At 36.9% G+C, this 18,588-nt stretch overlaps 1 protein-coding gene across 3 annotated transcripts in view; it reads left to right on the forward strand.

The window, feature by feature from the left end:
- Nucleotides 1-1,802: 1,802 nt before the first annotated feature.
- The window catches only part of HYP1 (hyperosmolality-gated Ca2+ permeable channel 2.3), a 47,187-nt gene continuing 30,401 nt past the window's right edge, over nucleotides 1,803-18,588 (forward strand). Inside the window, exons 1-5 of one of the 3 annotated variants that reach the window (XM_086433708.1) lie at nucleotides 1,803-1,973; nucleotides 5,901-6,261; nucleotides 8,020-8,175; nucleotides 8,364-8,427; nucleotides 12,462-12,671. In XM_086433708.1, coding sequence (XP_086289834.1) covers nucleotides 5,981-6,261; nucleotides 8,020-8,175; nucleotides 8,364-8,427; nucleotides 12,462-12,671 — 711 coding nt within the window. In that variant the 5' untranslated portion in view covers nucleotides 1,803-1,973; nucleotides 5,901-5,980. The remainder of the gene's footprint in view (nucleotides 1,974-5,900; nucleotides 6,262-8,019; nucleotides 8,176-8,363; nucleotides 8,428-12,461; nucleotides 12,672-18,588) is intronic. The other 2 variants (XM_086433706.1, XM_086433707.1) reach the window with 2 other exon arrangements.

An 18,588-nucleotide genomic window follows, 5' to 3' on the forward strand; every position in this document is an offset into this window, starting at 1 on the left:
AGAAATGAGGAGATGAGACGAATGGGTTGAACATGGAAAAAACTTTGAAGTTGGCAACCTCCTTCAAAATTTTGAAGCAACTCTCTCCATTATATTACATGTGGTATTTCTAAGAGGTGTTTCAAATTTTCGTGGAAATATTGATTGTGAAACAAATGTAAAACGCTACGTGTTTACGTCGGGAGGGTTTCTTCAAAATTAAAAGGGGATTGTTGGCTTCTAAGGAGTCTCGTTGAACAAGGTATAAAATTGAAAAGATGTATAATAATGAAAAGAAAGCAGTTGTCTTGTCACACTTTTATTTATATATAATATATAATATGAAAAGATGTCTTGCACGTTTTATTTATTTATATAATATAAAAAAGTTGTTTTACACATTTTATTTAGTTGAAAAGCAGTCACATTTTTATTTTTATATAATATATAATATATAATATGAAAAAATATCTTACACCTTTCATTTATATAATATAATATAAAAAATTTGTCTTAACACCTTTTATTTAATTGAAAACTGTAAAAAAGCTGTCTTCTACTTTTAATATAAATTAAAAGTAAAATATAACTATTTTGCATGGATTTTAGATCAGATATTAACGAATCGGATGTATCAACATTTGAATTCATATCTAAAATCTATTCGAATACTTAAAATATATTTGAATCTGAATTTAATATTCAAAATTTTTAAATATTATTCAAAATTTCGAAGGTGAATTTGAATCAAATTCGAATTTTCAACTATCCATTGACAGGCCAACAAAGAATCCTCGATTTTTCTTCTCAGAAGTTGTCGTCTTCAGGCTCTTCAGCTTATATGATAAATTATTTTCAATCTATTTAACCTCATCTTCATTTATTATTTTTAATCTCACCCTAATCACATATATAAAACCCTTAAGTTTTATTCAAAATTCTATATCCATTTTGATTCAAAAATTCTATCTTATCTTTGAGTTTTGACAGGTGAAGTACATATAATGATAGAAATCTCACTATCGACAAATATGACAGATTTTAGCAACAAAAATCAAGATTTTTATTAAGGAATTTTAGTAACACCCCCATACAAAATTGGTGATATTAGATTTACCCATACAAAATGCAAGATTAGTTATACCCACTTGACAAAAAGTTATCTCAAGTTGGTGATTTTGATAGGTTAGGATAGTGAAATAATATAATGATTTAAGGGTATTTTAAATAAAATCAAAATTTCATCCTCAATTGATCAACAAAGAAAAGTCGTTGACTTGTAGTCAAGGGGTTATACTTATACCTAATCTTGCCAATTTCACCTGGTATTAAATGATATAGATAAGGGCATTTAGGTCATTTTTAATTTGTCTATTTAATAAGACAAAGGTCAAAAGGGGCATGCCTATAAAGTTAAAAACTAATAAAGAGTACAAGACAAGTTTGTGAAAGCGGCCGCTTTCCCGGATCAGATATTAAATGATGATGACATCTTACCCTGCATGCACGCCACGTATATCTCGAGATCCACTTTCGAATTTTTAAAAAATATAAATATCACAATGAAGAATAAAGAAAAGAGAAACCCTTTCCTTACTATCGTAGTGAGGATAAAGGCGTTACTAAGCCTCATCTACCGTCAACAAGACCCCGAGATGCGTAACTTTGTCATCAAGATTTGAAACAAATCTCGAGGAATTTTTATACGCATCTCGAAGTCCTTTGGTGCTGGATGAGGCTTAGTAAGACCTTCTTTCCTCAATGTCAACGTAAGGCTAGTCATACTCTAAAGAAAACAAATACTATAGAAATCCCGAATCTCGAGGTCTATTCTGTAGATCGACAGTATAAGTGAGCTCCGAAGAAAAGCTCCACTTGCTTTGTAGCTGAGCTGTGACTCCTCAAAACTCACATACAGATACAGAATTACAGATCCTTCCATCTTCATCTCCAACTCTTTTGGTTAAATTTGGATTTGTCTCTCAATCGCTACTGTAAGTCAAATAACTACGCTTGACCTTTCTTCTTATTTTTTTTTTCCCATAAAAATGTTCATGTTGTTGTTGGAATTTGTTTGATTGGATGTTTTGTTGTTTTTAGGTTTTTTTTTTAATTGAAGTGTGAAATTTGTAATCTTTTAGGGCACTCAAACACCATTTCCATATGAGGAAATAGTTAACGTTAGAATTTCACCTTTAAATCCTACTTGGATCTTGTTTTTGATGGCCGTCCTCAATAAGGATATGTTTGTGCTCTGAATATATGGAGACCCTTTTCAAAATGATGCCTGATTGGCCTAAAATCAAGAAAACATCATCTTTAGTCATTCTAAATCAGTCTCCCAGTCTACAGATGGTACTTATGAAGAATATAAACTGTCTGTAAAATGGGTTTCAGTTGTATGTCTATATATGTGTATATAAGTGTTGAGTGTAACACTTCTTCATGATGATTGTGGGGGGAAATTCTCGAGTTTGGACACGTGGCTTGAATGATTCTCGGAAGTATGGACTTGGAGCTCGGATGGACTGCTTGATGGGCATCGTTGGTTAAACTCCTCGGATGCATGGATAATCAGCTCGAACTTGCACCACCAACCCATCAAGTAACTCGGATAGAGCACTCCGTGGATATCAAATGTTAGTATAGATCGACAGAATGGATCTGACAGATGAGCCATTGATTGATAGCTCTGACAACCCATATCATGTCAGATCAGTTCTAACTACTCAAGAACTGGCAGAGCAGTTGCAACTACTCCTACACCTAACATGCTAGAGAGTAAGCAAACTACCCTGAGTCACATTAAACAATGGCACAGAAAACGATCATCATAGACGCCTATATAAGGGAGGGGACCATGGATAAGGGGGAGCTTCTTTTTCTTCTTCTCTCTGAAACTAGATTAAGATTTACAGATTTGATTATCATAGTCTCTAACTTGATCGTCGGAGTGGGCTATTTCGTAGGTCCGCCCGAGCAAAGAGAGGAAGGAATATAGTAGAGCAAAAATCAGCCTTTACAATGATGAAGAGAAAGTGAAAATCGAGGATGTTTTGGTTTGTGGAGCCCGATGGAAGGGAGTTCTATTCATCATTTTTTCTAAGGGTATTTTTGTAATTTCACTGTATTATGTAAAACTCTAGTTAGGTTTTCCTGGGGGATATATATATATACTTTTTGTGAAAGGGTGTAATCTATAATTGCAATTTTTCTCTTCATAGTGGAATTGGTGTGATCCATGGATGTACCTTAATCTTGAGGGAACCACGTAAAAATCTCTGTGTTTTATGTGTAGTGCATCTTGATTTACGTTTCTTTATTTATTGTTTTTGGATCAATTTCTCTATAGAGAACTCATTGTGTCCTACTCTGCTTTCTAGTCCAATGGAATATTTTACATGTTGATGTAGCGATAGAGAACCTATTGATAAACAACACCGGTTACTAGATAGAGATATTTGATGTAAAATGATAAGGAATACTGTAGTTGACATACCTAATCGAGGAACAACTTGACCCATTGGGAATCCGCTCAACTCAAATTTGACGAATAACACACTCACACTCATAGTTCATTCCAATGAAAGTAACTAATCATACACAACAACAATTGCAAAAAGAGTGTTCTGAAGATGAGATGTTTATTTAAATAGATAAAAATAAATCAAGGAATTGTAATTGTCAAATAAATAATGATCAAGATATGGTAACTCCTCAATCAATTAGGGGGACTTTCCATTTTAAGAGAGGACAATATTTCATTAAAATATTTTACTAACCATGCCACTTGGCATCTTGGATGGGGATCTTATACATCTCAAGATACGCACTGGATTAATCTTATGATACATGTTGATCACTGCATCGGGATCCATGTTGGATTAATCTTGGAATGTGTGTTGATCAATGCTTCGGGATGTGTGTCAGATTTTCTAGAGAACCTATATCGAAAAATGTGTTTTTCTGACGTGTTTGATACGATTTTCACTTGTTCAATTAGCCCCCTCTTTGAGGTGGAGATCAGTTTAACCGAGATCCACCTTTGAGAATATTCTCATCCTATTTAACTTCTTCATTTCCCTTCAAGGAAATTAGCCATTTTTATGTCATGTTTGAAATTCACCACCTGCTCCCTACTTGCCTGTATGAAACTTAGCTATTTCTTGGGCTCCTTCGGGGCTTGCCACCCTCTTCTCAAGCTCCTTCGGGAAAACTGCACTACTTTCTGGGCTGTATAGGGACTTACTGCCTTCTTCTTGGCCGAGGTCAACAGGTATTCAGTCCAACCAGTTAGCTCACGAGATGTACTACACTTCATTTTCATCCTGATCATGGACCATTTGACAGGTGCTCTACTATTGATTATTGCACATTTCCAGATGATAAACTTGTGACATGGAAAAACAAAAAGCAGATTCTTGTTGTTCGGTTTAGTTCTGAAGCGGGATACATGACTATGGCTTACACTACATGTGAACTAATTTGGTTGAAACATTTGTTGCAAGAAATGAGGTTTCCAATTCGTTTGCGTATGAAGTTTGTTTCATAAAGCAACAATTTACATTGCATCCAATATACCAGGAGAGAACAAAACATATTGAAGTAGATTGTTACTTTGTTCGAGAAAAGGTCTTGAATGGAGATGTGTGACACGTGCTACCCCGTTTGTGAAATCCGAATAACAGTTGACTGATCTATTCACGAAGTCTTTTGTGTTGCAGTTGAGTTTATTTGTTCCAAATTGGAACTATATGATATATACTTTCTAGCTAGAGGGGGATTGTTGAGAATGTCATATTGTGAAATGTGGGGGTATTTATGTAATTACTTGTTGAGTTATGTTTGAACATAAAATCTATAAATATAAGTGAATACGTATAGGGGTATGCAGTTTTTCTCTTTCTCAGTTACCTATTCTTCTCTTCTCTTTCTGTTTTCCTTCTCTTTTTCTTTTCCTAACGTCAAACTCTAGGATTAACAACCTAAAACAAGAGAAATGATAGATGTAGGGCCCCCCTTATTCACACTATCGACAACATAGTCAAATGGGTTTTAGTGTTCAATTCAGATGAGGAAAAGAAGAACGTTGTGATTTTGCAAAGCACAACAATACGTGAGATTGATTCTGGTAATTCCCATAACTTGGGGCGTCATTGCTGGATTATTCACAAACCCTGTTCAGGACAACAATGCTTTGAAAGAGGAATTCCATCTTCTTTTTTCAACCTTGGAGGAAACTCAATTTTCAACTATTCATGCTGAAGAATCCATAATTTGTTTGAAATAACTGAATTGAATCCCTACAGAATAATTACTGTATTCGAACATTATAAAAAGAGTTAGGTGGTCTTAGGAGGTGGGGATTGGAAGTTCTATTGACCAGGGTGATAAATTCATGTATGTGGATCTCGGAATGGGTCCGTACCAGGATTTCGATCATAGAGCATCATAGATTTCAGATTCTGTAGCTGAAGGTGATGTGGGAAGTGAGGAGTTATCAAAAACTGCAGTCAAGTGCACTGATTGTACTATTTATTTGATTATTTCTATGAAACGGAACATCAATCTTACCAATATCTCAGATATGAACAAAAATAATTGAACTGCATTTTTTTGGGAAATAGTTGCCCTAGTTTTACTGTTCTATAAAACTGCTGGAAATTTTGGTCGTAAAGCTTAGCCGGTCTGATGGTTTTCATTTCCTTATGTTTTCAAAAATGACAATCATTTTGCCTTACCTTTCAAGTAAAATTCCTATATGAATTTGTAGTAGAAAAAGATCACTTTGCAATTTTATGAAATAGTTGGTACGTTTTGCAATTTTCACGAAGTCGGAATTCTAGGTTAAATCTAGTTGCATTATGGTTGTTGTGATGATATGTACTTCATACAGGTTTTTCACTTCTTTTTATATGCAGTCTTTTCTTTGCAGTTCTATTGATGGTAGTGAGGAACTAGTAGGCTTACCCTCATCGAGTTTGTAGCTTGTTATCAAATAATGATTGTTTCAGCTCTTTTAACGTCTGTGGGTATCAATCTTGGCCTTTGTATTCTATTCTTCACGTTGTATTCTATACTGAGGAAGCAATCGGGCAACATCAATGTCTACATCCCACGCTTGATTGCCGAAGGCAAAGCTCGGCGAACAAGTCATTTCAACTTAGAGAAACTATTACCTTCGCCGGGTTGGGTGAAAAGAGCATGGGAGCCTTCCGAAGAGGAGATCTTGTCAACATCTGGTTTGGATGCTGTGGTCTTTATGCGTATTATCACCTTCAGGTAACTTTGATTATTATGATTAGTGTAGGTTTAGAATATAAATTTTGTTTCCCAAAAGATGAAAACAACCATGCAACTAGAACATTTGGGCCAAAAGTTGATTTACTGCTTGGTTCTGAGAACTGCAACTAATCCTGAATTCCGTTTGTCAGTTTTGAGAGGATTTTGTTTTAAAAGTTAGGATATATTTAGGATTGTCTTCATCAAACCAAAACCGATGTTACTATATTAAAAATTGACAAAACAAATGGAAAATAAAGTGCAAATGAACGTCTGATTATACTTCTTTGGTGTCCCATCTTCATTTTATTCTTTAGTATAGCGTCTATTGATTATTTTTTTCATGACTGACAATCTGTTAGGTTCTTTATATTTCATTATCTATTTTTGAATTTGAGAAGTTATTGGTTTTGTCCATAAGAGCTGACATGGTGGACAGTTTTTTTAATCTTATTTTAAAACACACTGATTTTAATAGGGCCTGTTTTTAAAATATATTTTCTTGTATATTAATTGGGATATCTTATAGAAGAGATATGTACAACTAAGGTTCAAAATTTCGTTTGAGGTAATGTTTCGGTCAAGAAAATAACCGAAACATTTCCCAAGATGTAATTAAACATTCTGAAACATTCTAAATTTTCAAAAACAATATTTTGGGGTACCTAGTGTAGCCATATCTCAATGTATAAGTGCTGAGATGGAGCTACTTCATATGTTACATAGAGATACACTGGTAGATTTTGATATGCTGAGAATGCACTAAAGTAAGTTTAATGTATCAGTAGGCTATCAAATACCCATATGCACAAACTGTGTACATAAATTGGTGAAAATTTCTTATTGTCATTGTGTGAACCAAGGTTCAAAATTTTGTTTCGAGTTAATATTTATGCAAGGAAAAAATCTGAGTGTAGCCTTGTCGCCTAGGTACTTGTTGAGCTTGGCTTGGGCATTCCTTTAATGGTTTACTGGTCCACGATGAAAATAGATTATGTCCAACGGTTAGAAGACAGATCATGATATTTTTCTGTTTGCCCACTCCTCAAGATACGTGTCACAAGATGATTAGATTGATCCTCCTCCAATGGTTCTGAAGTAGGCTTTTATTTGAGTAGCGGTTGAATTCGGTGTTAGGACTCATTTCCCAGTGTTGACTCAATCAATTGTGTGGTTGCAAATTGTGATTGTTTCAATTTTGTTTATGATATATTCACCAAGTTGATTTGATAGCTTTATTGAAGCTAGTTGAACTCTCAATGAATGATGGGAAATTTGATTTGATTGGGGGAATAATTGATTCATGGCCTAACTCCCCACACAAACATGTAGTGGGTTTGGTTTGCATGGCTGAACTCCTACACTCTTGTGTAGTGAATTCGGCTAGCTTGGCCGAATTCCCCACTCTTGGGTGTAGTGAGTTGAGCCATGGCCTCTTTGCTGACAAATCTCGAGGATCTATATCCCTCAAATCTAAGATCATCATGGGGAGTTGAACGCATCAGAGAATTAGTTCAAAGCTGGAGAGTAATTTTCTTCTGTATGACTGTACCGACAGGAGTATGATTGTGATGACTAAGAAAAGTCTTCATAAAAATATGTCATCCCTAGACCTTTTAGTTGTTCTTCAGCATCTTATTTTTAATACATTTTTATCGTTAACTATAAATAAAAGAAAATTTCTTTTATGCTTCTAGTAAATTTAATTGGAGTTCTGATTATTTTTATTTAATATGAACTGTTTACTCTTTTGTGCAGTTTGAAAGTATTTTCTCTTGCTGGGGTTCTTGGGATCTTCATTCTTCTTCCAGTAAATTTTGTGGGGAATCAACTAAACGAAATTGATTTTACAGATCTTCCAAATAAGTCCTTGGACTCATTCAGCATTTCAAATGTGGAGGATGGCTCCAAGAGGTGATCACTAGTCAGAACCTTTGATTGTTTGTCATTTCAATGCTCTTGCACACTTATAGAGAGTAGTAATGAGTTATTGACTTAAATTAGAATTTAGAAGCAAAGTCTCTTTCTGACTTTCTGTCAATGTGGTTCCTTCAAGTAGATGTTGAAGAAGTCTTCATTGTTAAATTTACCCTTTCTGGCAGGTTATGGATTCACTTCTGTTCCATATATATTATCACTGGAGTTGTTTGCTATCTTCTTTACTACGTAAGTTATTTCTCTCTAAATTTACTCTTCTAATGCCTTCAGTCATTGTTACATGGGATTGGATTTTTCGTAACCATAAATTGTTGCACTGATGAGGTCCATCTTTTCACATGGATGGTTCACATTGAATTTCATTCGTGGATCCATTTTTTCGTTTATGTTTAGAAGAGAACATGTTATGTAGTGCTTTGGAATTTAATAGCAGAGATCACGAGTTCCTTCTCTGTTCCTATCTTTCCTGATGAGGAAGATCGCAGGTCTAGGACTTGTTCTCAGGCCAGTCGTTTCTAGGTTAAGTCTTTCTACCATTCCTTGTGTAGTGAGCATTCCTTTGGGTTGGGCTTTCCTTCAACATCTATTTAGGGTGTTAAAATTTGTTCTGTAGAGTTCATCTTAACCTCAGTTTTTTCTTTCTCAATAAAATTGATTTATTTATCAAAAATGAAGTTCCTTCATGGTCATTAATGCCCAACTTGAAGAGAATCCAATCCAACTGATTACTAGTACATTGAAGTAGATGGTCACTTCATCCATGACGAAGTGGAGATGATATTTCGATGGTACATCCTTTTGAAAAAACAGCCACAAAATATCGAAAAATATAACTTGACATAGTGAGGAAGTTACATGTGGATGATGTCACACTAGAATAGCATAAATACGTCACTCTATTGTAGAAATTTTCTTTTAGACACTGACAAATAACATTACAAATCAATCATGATTTTTAAGATGCACACCATACATAGACACATTATTCATTCAATTACGTGTAACGTAGAGAACTATGTGCAAACACGGGCGTGTTGTACACAAACAACCATGAGGTTGTCGCATAAACACGGAGAAAACTAGCTCTCCTAAGACTATGTAGACCCTAGATTTCAATGGAAGGAAAAAAGATAGAATAAGGTAGGAAGACAGGAGGAAAGAAAGGGAAAACTCTTGCCCTCTTATATCATGTAAACTTAGCAAAGAGATAAGGGTTTAGGGTGAACGATCCATGGAAAAGGACAATAGAAAAAGAGAGAACAAGATGAAGGAGACGAACCAAAGTGAAACATTAGTATAATACCAAAATTAAACTTTTGTATAGTAAAACAAAGGCAAAGAATATATAACATGAATTGGTTAAAGATTTTTATGCTATGGATACCATGAATTGGTAAGAAGGGAGTTTGATTGCGGAAGATAGAGGTAAAAGGATGGAGTTGAAACTGGAATTCCAAAGAATGATGCTAATGGAGGAGATAAGTTGGAAACAAAAATCGAGGGTCAAATGGTTGAAAGAAGGGGATAACAACACTAAATTCTTTCATAAAATTGCCAACTTCCATAGAAGAAGTAACCAGTTTGACAAACTTTCCATCAAGGATGTCATGGTAGTAGGAGAAGAGGAGATTAGGGAAGGGGTGGTCTGATACTATAAAGATCTGTACAAGGAGAAAGAACCATTAAGACCTCGGTCGGACAATCTAGAGTTTACTTCATTAAGTCAGGAAGATAGGGAGTGGTTGGAAAGACAAATTGGGGAGGAGGAGGTTAGATCAGTTTTTTACTCAATGAGCGGGGACAAGACACCGGGGCAGACGGATTTACTATGGAGTTTTTCAAACATTGCTGGGAAATTGTCTCCAAAGACTTCATGAAAGTCATCAAAGAGTTGCAAGATAAGGAATGCTTGGACTATATGCTTAACAACACTTTTGTGGCCTTATCCCCAAGAGAGTCGGGGCGGACAAGTTAGGCTACTTCAGACCCATTAGCTTGGTTAGCTTGATGTATAAAATTATATCCAAAGTGCTAGTTTTGCGTTTGAAAGTAGTCCTTCCTAAGCTTATCGAAAAGGAGTAAGGAGCCTTCATTAGAGGAAGACAAATACTTGATGGAGTTTTGATGGTCAATGAATGCCTGGACTCAAGGATTAAGGACAAGAAAAAGGGGATGATTCGGAAAATAGACTTACAAAAGGTTTATGATCATGTGAGTTGGGACTTTTAAAAATATATGATGGGGAGAATGGGCTTTGGAGCTAAGTGGATCACTTGGATCGTGAAATGTGTTACAACGGTTTCCTACTTGATTCTGGTCAACGAGAGTCCGACTGACTTTTTTAGGAGCTCGAGAAAGTTGAGGCAAGGGGATCCGCTATCCCTATTCTTATTTCTTATTGTTGCAAAAGCTTTGGGTAGGTTGTTTAGAAGAGCAGTTGAATTAGGGAAGCTTTCGGGGTTTAGGGTGAATGATGGTCCGTTGATTTCTCACTTACAATTTGCGAACGATACCTTGGTTTTCCTAGATCATTCGAGAGACCAGGTGAGGGTGCTACGGGTTTTATTGTGTTGCTTTGAGGTTATTTTTGATTTACATATCAATTTGCAAAAGAGTAAGCTTTTTAGGGTTGGAGAGGTCAAAGACATACATTTGATGATTGCTACTTTGGGCTGTGGGTATGACTTTTTACCCACGTCTTATTTGGACTTACCGTTGGGAGCACCCTACAATGGTATCAAAATCTGGGAATGGGTGATTGAGAGATTAGAGAAAATGTTGAGTACGTGGAAGGCCAAATATCCGTCTAAAGGAGGGAAAGTAACCTTGATAAAAAGCACCTTGATGAGTATCCCAGTTTACTTTCTTTCCTTGTTCACACTTCCTAGGTCCGTCGAAATCTAATTGAATAGGCTTATAAGAAATTTTTTGTGGAATGATAGGAAGGGAAGGAGGAAGTATCACTTAGTAAGATGGAAGTTTGCCCAAGAAGAACGGGGGGGTGGGGATTAGGGGTCTTAGACTAGCTAATATAGCGCTTTTAGGGAAATGGCTTTGGAGTTTTGGGGAGGAATGGGGAAGGCTGTGGAGGAGGGTCATTATGGCCAAGTATGGGGAAAAGAGACTAGGCTGATATAGTGGCGAGGCTAAAGGCTCGTATGGGTGTAGCGTTTGGAAGGAGATTTTTAAAGTGAGTGAGGAGTTTGAAAAACGGATTAGATTCAGAGCGGGCAAGGGAGACAAGATCAGTTTCTGGGAGGATAATTGGGGTGGCACATCGCCTCCAGCAGCTCAATTTCCGTCATTGTATGCTTGTTCGTTGAAAAAGAACTGCTCGATCCAGCAATATTTGATTCGCAATAATTTCAGCTCTACCTGAGATTTGGGGTTTAGGAGAAACTTTAATGATTGGGAGCTAACAGAGGTGACATCTTTTCTCGATCTCTTGCATTTGTCTCTTCTCGATGAAAGTGAACATGATAGGTGGGAATGGATGAGGGCTAAGGACTTGAGATTCTCTGTCTGTTCCTTCCATAAGTGGCTCAACCCTTATGCAGAGCGATCTTTCCGGAGTCCATTATTTGGTTTAACTCAGTTCCCTCTAAAATATCCTTCTTTGTTTGGTCGGCTTTCCTTAGGAAGATTCTCACGATGGACAATTTGATTGCTTGGGGGTGGATCACATCCAATTGTTATCCCCTCTGCTTGAAGGATGGGGAGTTTGTGGACCATATTTTAATTCATTGAACATTTTCTCATAATATTTGGTCAACTTTCCTTGGTTTATTTCGTATTCAGTGAGTCTTTCCTCGTAAGTTTTCCTCGTTGCTATAAGGGTGGGTCAGTAATGCTTTTTCTTCCAGAGAGAATTCTTTAGGTTATACTTCCCTCGGCTATTGCTTGGGGGGGTGTGGAACAAGAGAAATAACAGGGTGTTCAATAATAAGATGAGAAGGTCTCATGGCAATTTCGTGGAGATTTTGGGCCTATTGTATCTTTGGTCGAAACAAAATATAGAGTTCACGGGGACCACTTTTGATGACTTTGTTTTTAGATGGAACTTTTTATGTAATCATTGATGTTTTAGCTCTCCTTTGTTTTGTTGCTTTGTAAGAGGCTTCCTCGGCCTCCTTGTATTTTGTTTTTCCTTTTTTTTTTTATCAATATATTATACTTATAAAAAACAAAAAAGTAGATGAAATCATTTGTGAAGCAGTGAGTGCAAAGTTCTATATGTATGATTAATGTTGTTGATTTTTCAGGAATACAACTATATTTCTTCATTGAGGATTGCTTACTTCTATTCATCCAAACGTCAGCCGCATCAATTCTCTATTCTCGTTCGTGGTATCCCTTCATCTAATGGACACAAGTTCAGTGACAATGTTGAGAGCTTTTTTACCGAGTATCACTCTTCTACCTATTTATCACATTCGGTGGTTCGTCGGAAAAGCAAACTTCATGGTCTCACTGTAAGAATACTGCCTTAAGTTAATATTGCATTTCTTTTCTTTTCTTGTCTTTTGTTCCCCTTCATTTTTGGAAAAGTCATATTTGATCCTTCTAGGTTAAATGTTTATGCTTGTACTGACATGTGAGTTTTAATTTTTTTCCTTGCTCGTGTAAGATAAATGCCACTGTAAATTCTAATAGGCTATTTAGCATACCCCTTGGTGCGCTTATGTCCTAGCTTATTTAGTTTTTGTTTCCTAGGATATTTTTTTTGTAGGAAATTTGGTTTCATGCACACAAGTGATGGGGAAACTTGACTCGCTGGTGTATGTGTGAATGTGATTCACAAATGAGAGTAAGAAGATAATGCAAACAATCACAATTCACCATGGATTTTTTCATGGAAAACTCTTTGAATTGAATGGAAAAGCCTCAAGGCAGAGAAGAATCTAGTATGAGAACTCCAATATCTCCCCCCCCCCCCCTCCCCTTCCCTTTGGGCGCTCGTGCCACTAAAAAACACCCGCCACCACATTGCCAGTCCCAAGCTCAAAGAAAGAAGGGACAGTTTTGGGCTTTGAATGTAGGCCCGGTGGGTGGCCCGGTCCGCTATACTATATTAAAGTATTATATATAATAGTTTTCTTATAAATTAATAATGATCCCCTTAATTTCGTAGTTTCTTTGAAAATTAAGAGATTGTAAATTTGAAATGAGAGATGAAAATATTTTTGAAAATCTAATAATCAAATATTATTTTTGATCAATTTATTGTTATTTAGTATGCTTTTAGTGCAATAAAAAATAGTGGAAATCGGGCTTGGCCCAGCTCGGCTCGCAAATGACCCAAATGTAGGTGGACCGGGCATGGATTAAGGTTTTATTTCTTAAGCCCGGTTCGATATTTAGATGGGTTGGGCCTAGTTTTTAGCCTTTTAAGCCTGGCCTAACCCGATCCATTGACAGCTCTAGTTGCGTCAGGTTGGCATCCGGTGTAAAAATCTACTACTTCCTGACATGAAATCTCACCTTATTGATCATGAAGAGGGCTTAGCCTTGCTTGATCGGCCCATTTAATTAATGCTCAAATACTTCATGGTCTACAAACCAATTTTTGACACATGGCTTTCTTGTTCCTGGAAGATCCTTAGTGGTCATGTCTAAGAGATTCCTATCGATATATATTTTCTCTAAATTCATAAACTATTTTATCATGATGTCCCTATCCATGCCATGGAGGGTAAATTTTCATGTACCCAATCCACCATCCTATCATTAAATTGACATCCATGTCCAAGGACTACCTCAAGATACATTCACACCTACAATTGGCTTCATCAAATGCCCAATAGAGCACTCCACCCCTATGAGTAGAGGTGTCCCAAGTGAAAGACGCAGCTTAGATATGACGCGAGAACCCCAGACAAAGGAACTTTGAAAGGCTTGAGGGGGGAAGCCTGTGTAGAATGTTGCATATCTAATGTTTTAATGTGAAGGTGTAAACCTGAAGGCGTCAGGCAAAGTGTTATCAAATATCTTAATAGAATATTAACTAAAATCTAAGTACATATGTGATGCTTATACTTCAAGCATATCTCTATGCATGAGCCTTGAGGCTTATGCTTCTCATCATCTCCTGCACCTCAATGCCAAGGCTTATGCTTCATTAGGAATGTGTTTTTCGGAGTATGCCTGAGGCATTCTGCTTATGCCTTGCATGAAGTGACACTGACCTGTGTTTAAAGCACTGTTGTAAATAATGACCGATCAGCTGGTTAAGACAAGGGGATCCCCTATCCCCATTCCTGTTTGTGATAGTGGCGGAAGACCAAGGATATGTGTTATCCAGGGCAATATTATCAGTGCTCTGTATGAATTTGTGGTTAAAGGAGGATTGATGGTATCCCACATTCAGTTTGCATATGATACTCATTTTTTTGGATCAAACCTTGGAGCAGTTGAGATTTTGAAAGGTTTTTTGCGCTGTTTGAGGCAGTTTTGGGGTTGCCAATGAATATGGGAAAAACTAGTTATTTGGGGTTAGGTCAATTTCTTTTATTCAAAGGCCTGCAAGGTATTTCAGATGCCAAGAGGGTCCTTCCCATCCCTTTACCTAGAGCTCCCTATCACTTCACCATATAAAAGCCAAAATATATGGAACCTTATAATAGAGAAGGTAGAAAGAAATTTGGGTTATGGAAGACAATCTCTCTTGAATGGAGGAAAGATGACCTTGATCAAAATTACACTATCAAGCATCCTGGTGATGCAATCAGATATGGATATTAAGACTAATTTGTGTGAAAACTTCAAGAGAAGCTGAGAAATTTAGTTGGAAGAGAAAAATCTCTCTCGAATCTATTTTATTCAACTAAAACTGATTTACAACTACATTTGATGCCCTATTTATAGGCAAAACAGAAACATAAAACTAACATACTAACTCCAACAAACAACTAACTATTTTTCATGTAGTTTTTTTTTATCGGTATTTTTCATGTTGTTATTAACCAAAATAACAAATAAGCTAACTTCAACAACTAACTAACTTGGACTGCATCATTCTCCCATCCTTAAAAGAGCTCGACCATCAGTTAGGCAACATAATAGGACAACAAATGTTGTACATTAAACACATTAAATGTTTTTAAATGTGGAGGAAGCTCCAGCTTGAAAGCATTATTATTGGTGCACTCCAATATCTTGAAAGGTCCCACTTTGCGAGCTTTAAGTTTGTTATGTAAGCCACCTGGCTGCCTATCTTTGTTTTAAACCACTCAAACCAAGTCGCCTACATTGTACACAACTCTCTTCTTGTGAAGACCAACAGCTTCTTTATATTTGTTATTTGAGCTCTCAATATGGAATTTGATTTGTGCATGAAGATCCTTCATAAATTCTTCCATTTCTTTAGCCTTAGTATTGGTCCTCTTGTTAGTAGGTAAATGGACCAAATCAACAACACTAGAGGGCTTTGAGCCATAAACAACTTCAAAAGGAGAAGTATTAGTAGTCCGGTTCCTTGAAGAGTTTCAAGCAAATTCAACCAAATGAAGAACATTATCCCAGCCCTTGATATGCTCCCCAACTAGACAACAGAGCAAATTCCTTAGGCATTGATTGATAACTTCCGTTTATCCATCGGTTTGAGGGTGAAAGAATGAACTCCTTGAAAGCCAAATAGTACCCCAATGCTTGGTAGCTTGTACTATGGCATAGAATTCCAAATCATAAGTTGAAAACTTGAGCTTGGCACCATTCAACTTTTCACTAAAGAAGGGAATGGGCTGTCTAGAAGAATTTTAGAAGAGAAAGTCAAGTCTCATAATGAGAGCTTGGCATATATTTATATTCTATAATAATGGAATGGACATAAATGTCCTTACAAATAAATAAGAAATAAAATAAAATAAACTAATATTAGTCAAACTAGAATTGACTATTCTAATATTTCCAATACTCTCCCTCAAATTGGGGCAAATATATCAACTCGGCCCAGCTTGATAAGGTGAGAGTTAGTGACAGAAGGTCCAACAGACTTTGTAAGCATATAGGCCAATTGATCTAAAGAAGGAGCAAAGACTGTCTCAAGTGCACCAGATCGAACTTTTTCCCTAAGAAAGTGAACATCAACCTCGATGTGCTTAGTCCTTTCGTGAAGAACTGAGTCAGATGCAAGCATGATAGCAGATTTGTTGTCACAGAACAACGAAGAGGAATTAGCAATAGGAAATTCCAACTATGTCAGTAAAGATTTAAGCTAAAGAAGCTCACATGTGTCAGGAACCATAGCACGATACTCAGCTTCAGCAGACAAATGAGAAATCACTCTATTTCTTACTTTTCCACGAAATAGGGTTACCACCATAGAAAGTACAGAAATCAGATGTAGATCTCCTCTCTGTAAGAGAATCTGCATAATCAGCATCAGTGAAATAGGATAAATGTGGTTGAGTAGTAGACGAATAAAATAGGCCTAGACCAGGACGAGACTTCAAGTAGCAAAGGATACGATACACAGTGTCAAGATGAGAGGTACGCGGAGCATGCATAAATTGACTGATTACATTAACCGCAAAGGTCAAATCCGTTCTAGTGTTAGTTAGATAAATCAAACGGCCTACGAGTCTCTAGTAAGATGAAGGATCAGATAAAAGTTCCACAGATTCAGCACGAAGACGATGATTCTGATCCATTAGAGAAGAGGCAGGACGACAACCAAGCATACCGGTGCCTTGAAGAAGATCCAATGTGTATTTGCCTTGAGATAACGAAATACTACAACGTGAACGGGCTACCTCTATCCCTAAAAAATACTTGAGGGAACCTAAGTCCTTCACCTCAAAAGTATTACCCAATTGCCTCTTTAACTCTGTCAATCCACTGTGAATCATTTTCAGTTACTATAATATCATCTACATAAACCAAGACAATGGTTTTGCTACCATCTACTCCTCGTCGATTAAAACAAGTATGGTCAGAGTGACATTTAGAAAACCCCATAGATAGAATGACTTCAGAGAAACACTGGAACCAAGCTCGCGGAGACTACTTTAGGTCATATAGAGATTTGAGAAGGCGAAATACTTTCTCAAAATACTCCCCCTGAAGATGAAATCCAAGAAGGGGATCCATATAAATGACCTCTGTCACATTCCCATTTAGAAAGGCATTCTTCACATCAAGTTGGTGAAGAGGCCATGAATGACATGCCACTAAAGAGATAAGAAGACCGACATGAGAAAGTTTGGCTGCAGGGGCAAATGTGGCACCAAAATCCTTTCCCGGAATTTGCGTGAATCCCTTAGTGACGAGGCAGGCCTTGTAGCGATCAACAGTACCATCTGCGAGATACTTGAATGTGAAAACCCATTTACAACCAATAGTTCGCTCCCCAGAGGGAAGAGAAACATGTTCCTAGGTATGATTCTTTTCCAATGCATCCATCTTAATAGTCAAGGCTCTAGTTCACTTAAGATCACTTAAAGCCTCAGATACAGACCGAGGAATCCGAATAGAGTATGTGGTGGCAAAATAGGCTCGATAGGAAGAAGAAAGACCTGAAAGGAAATAAACTGGGCAATAGGGTGATTAGTAACACACCCTCGCTTACCTTTGCGAAGTGCAATAGGTAAGTGAGTTAGAAATGGAAGGAATAGGAGTAAATGTAGAAGGTATACCTAAGTCCAAGGAAGAGGTTGGCAAGGTTTGAGGGGGGGGGGGAGGGCGACGAGAGTAAACCTGCAGCAGCGGTGAAGATGAAGGTGGAGAGAAAACTGGAGACGATAGCACTATAGGAGAGTGATCTTGCAAAGGAAAAGAGTCTTGCAAAGAAGATGAAGCACGAAAAAATGGAATATTTTCAAAAAATGTGACATCTAAGGAATGAATAATACGATGAGTGAGTGGATTATAACACCGATACCTATTTGACATAGATGAATAACCCAAGAAAACATAACGAATGGCTTTGTCATCTAGTTTGGTGCGATGGAGAGTTCTATCCTGAACAAAGTAGGTACACCCAAAGACTCGGTGTAATGATGAAGAGAGTGCTATCAGGTTGAAAAACATGAAGAGGCACCTGTTCCTTAAGGTGTGGCTTGAAACATGATTGAATAAGAAAGTAGCAGTAAGAACTGCCATATTCCAATATAACTTGGGAAGATGCATCCCTCGCAAAAGACAACAAACGATGTTCATGAGGTGGTGGTTCTTACTTTCCGACATCCCGTTTTGCTCAGGAGTGTATGGGCAAGTTAACTGATGAAGCATACCATGCTCATGGAGATGAGACCGAATTCCATCAAAAATATATTCCCCTCCATTATCTGTTCTAAGAGATATGACAGTAATGTTGTACTGAGTTTGAATCATTTTAAGGAAATTAATGAAATTAATAAAAATAGGGAGCACCTCAGAGCGAGAACGCATTAA

Source organism: Akebia trifoliata, chromosome 3 (genome assembly GCF_017979445.1).
Source record: "Akebia trifoliata isolate Shusen 1 chromosome 3, ASM1797944v1, whole genome shotgun sequence".
In the NCBI taxonomy this organism is placed as follows: domain Eukaryota; kingdom Viridiplantae; phylum Streptophyta; class Magnoliopsida; order Ranunculales; family Lardizabalaceae; genus Akebia; species Akebia trifoliata.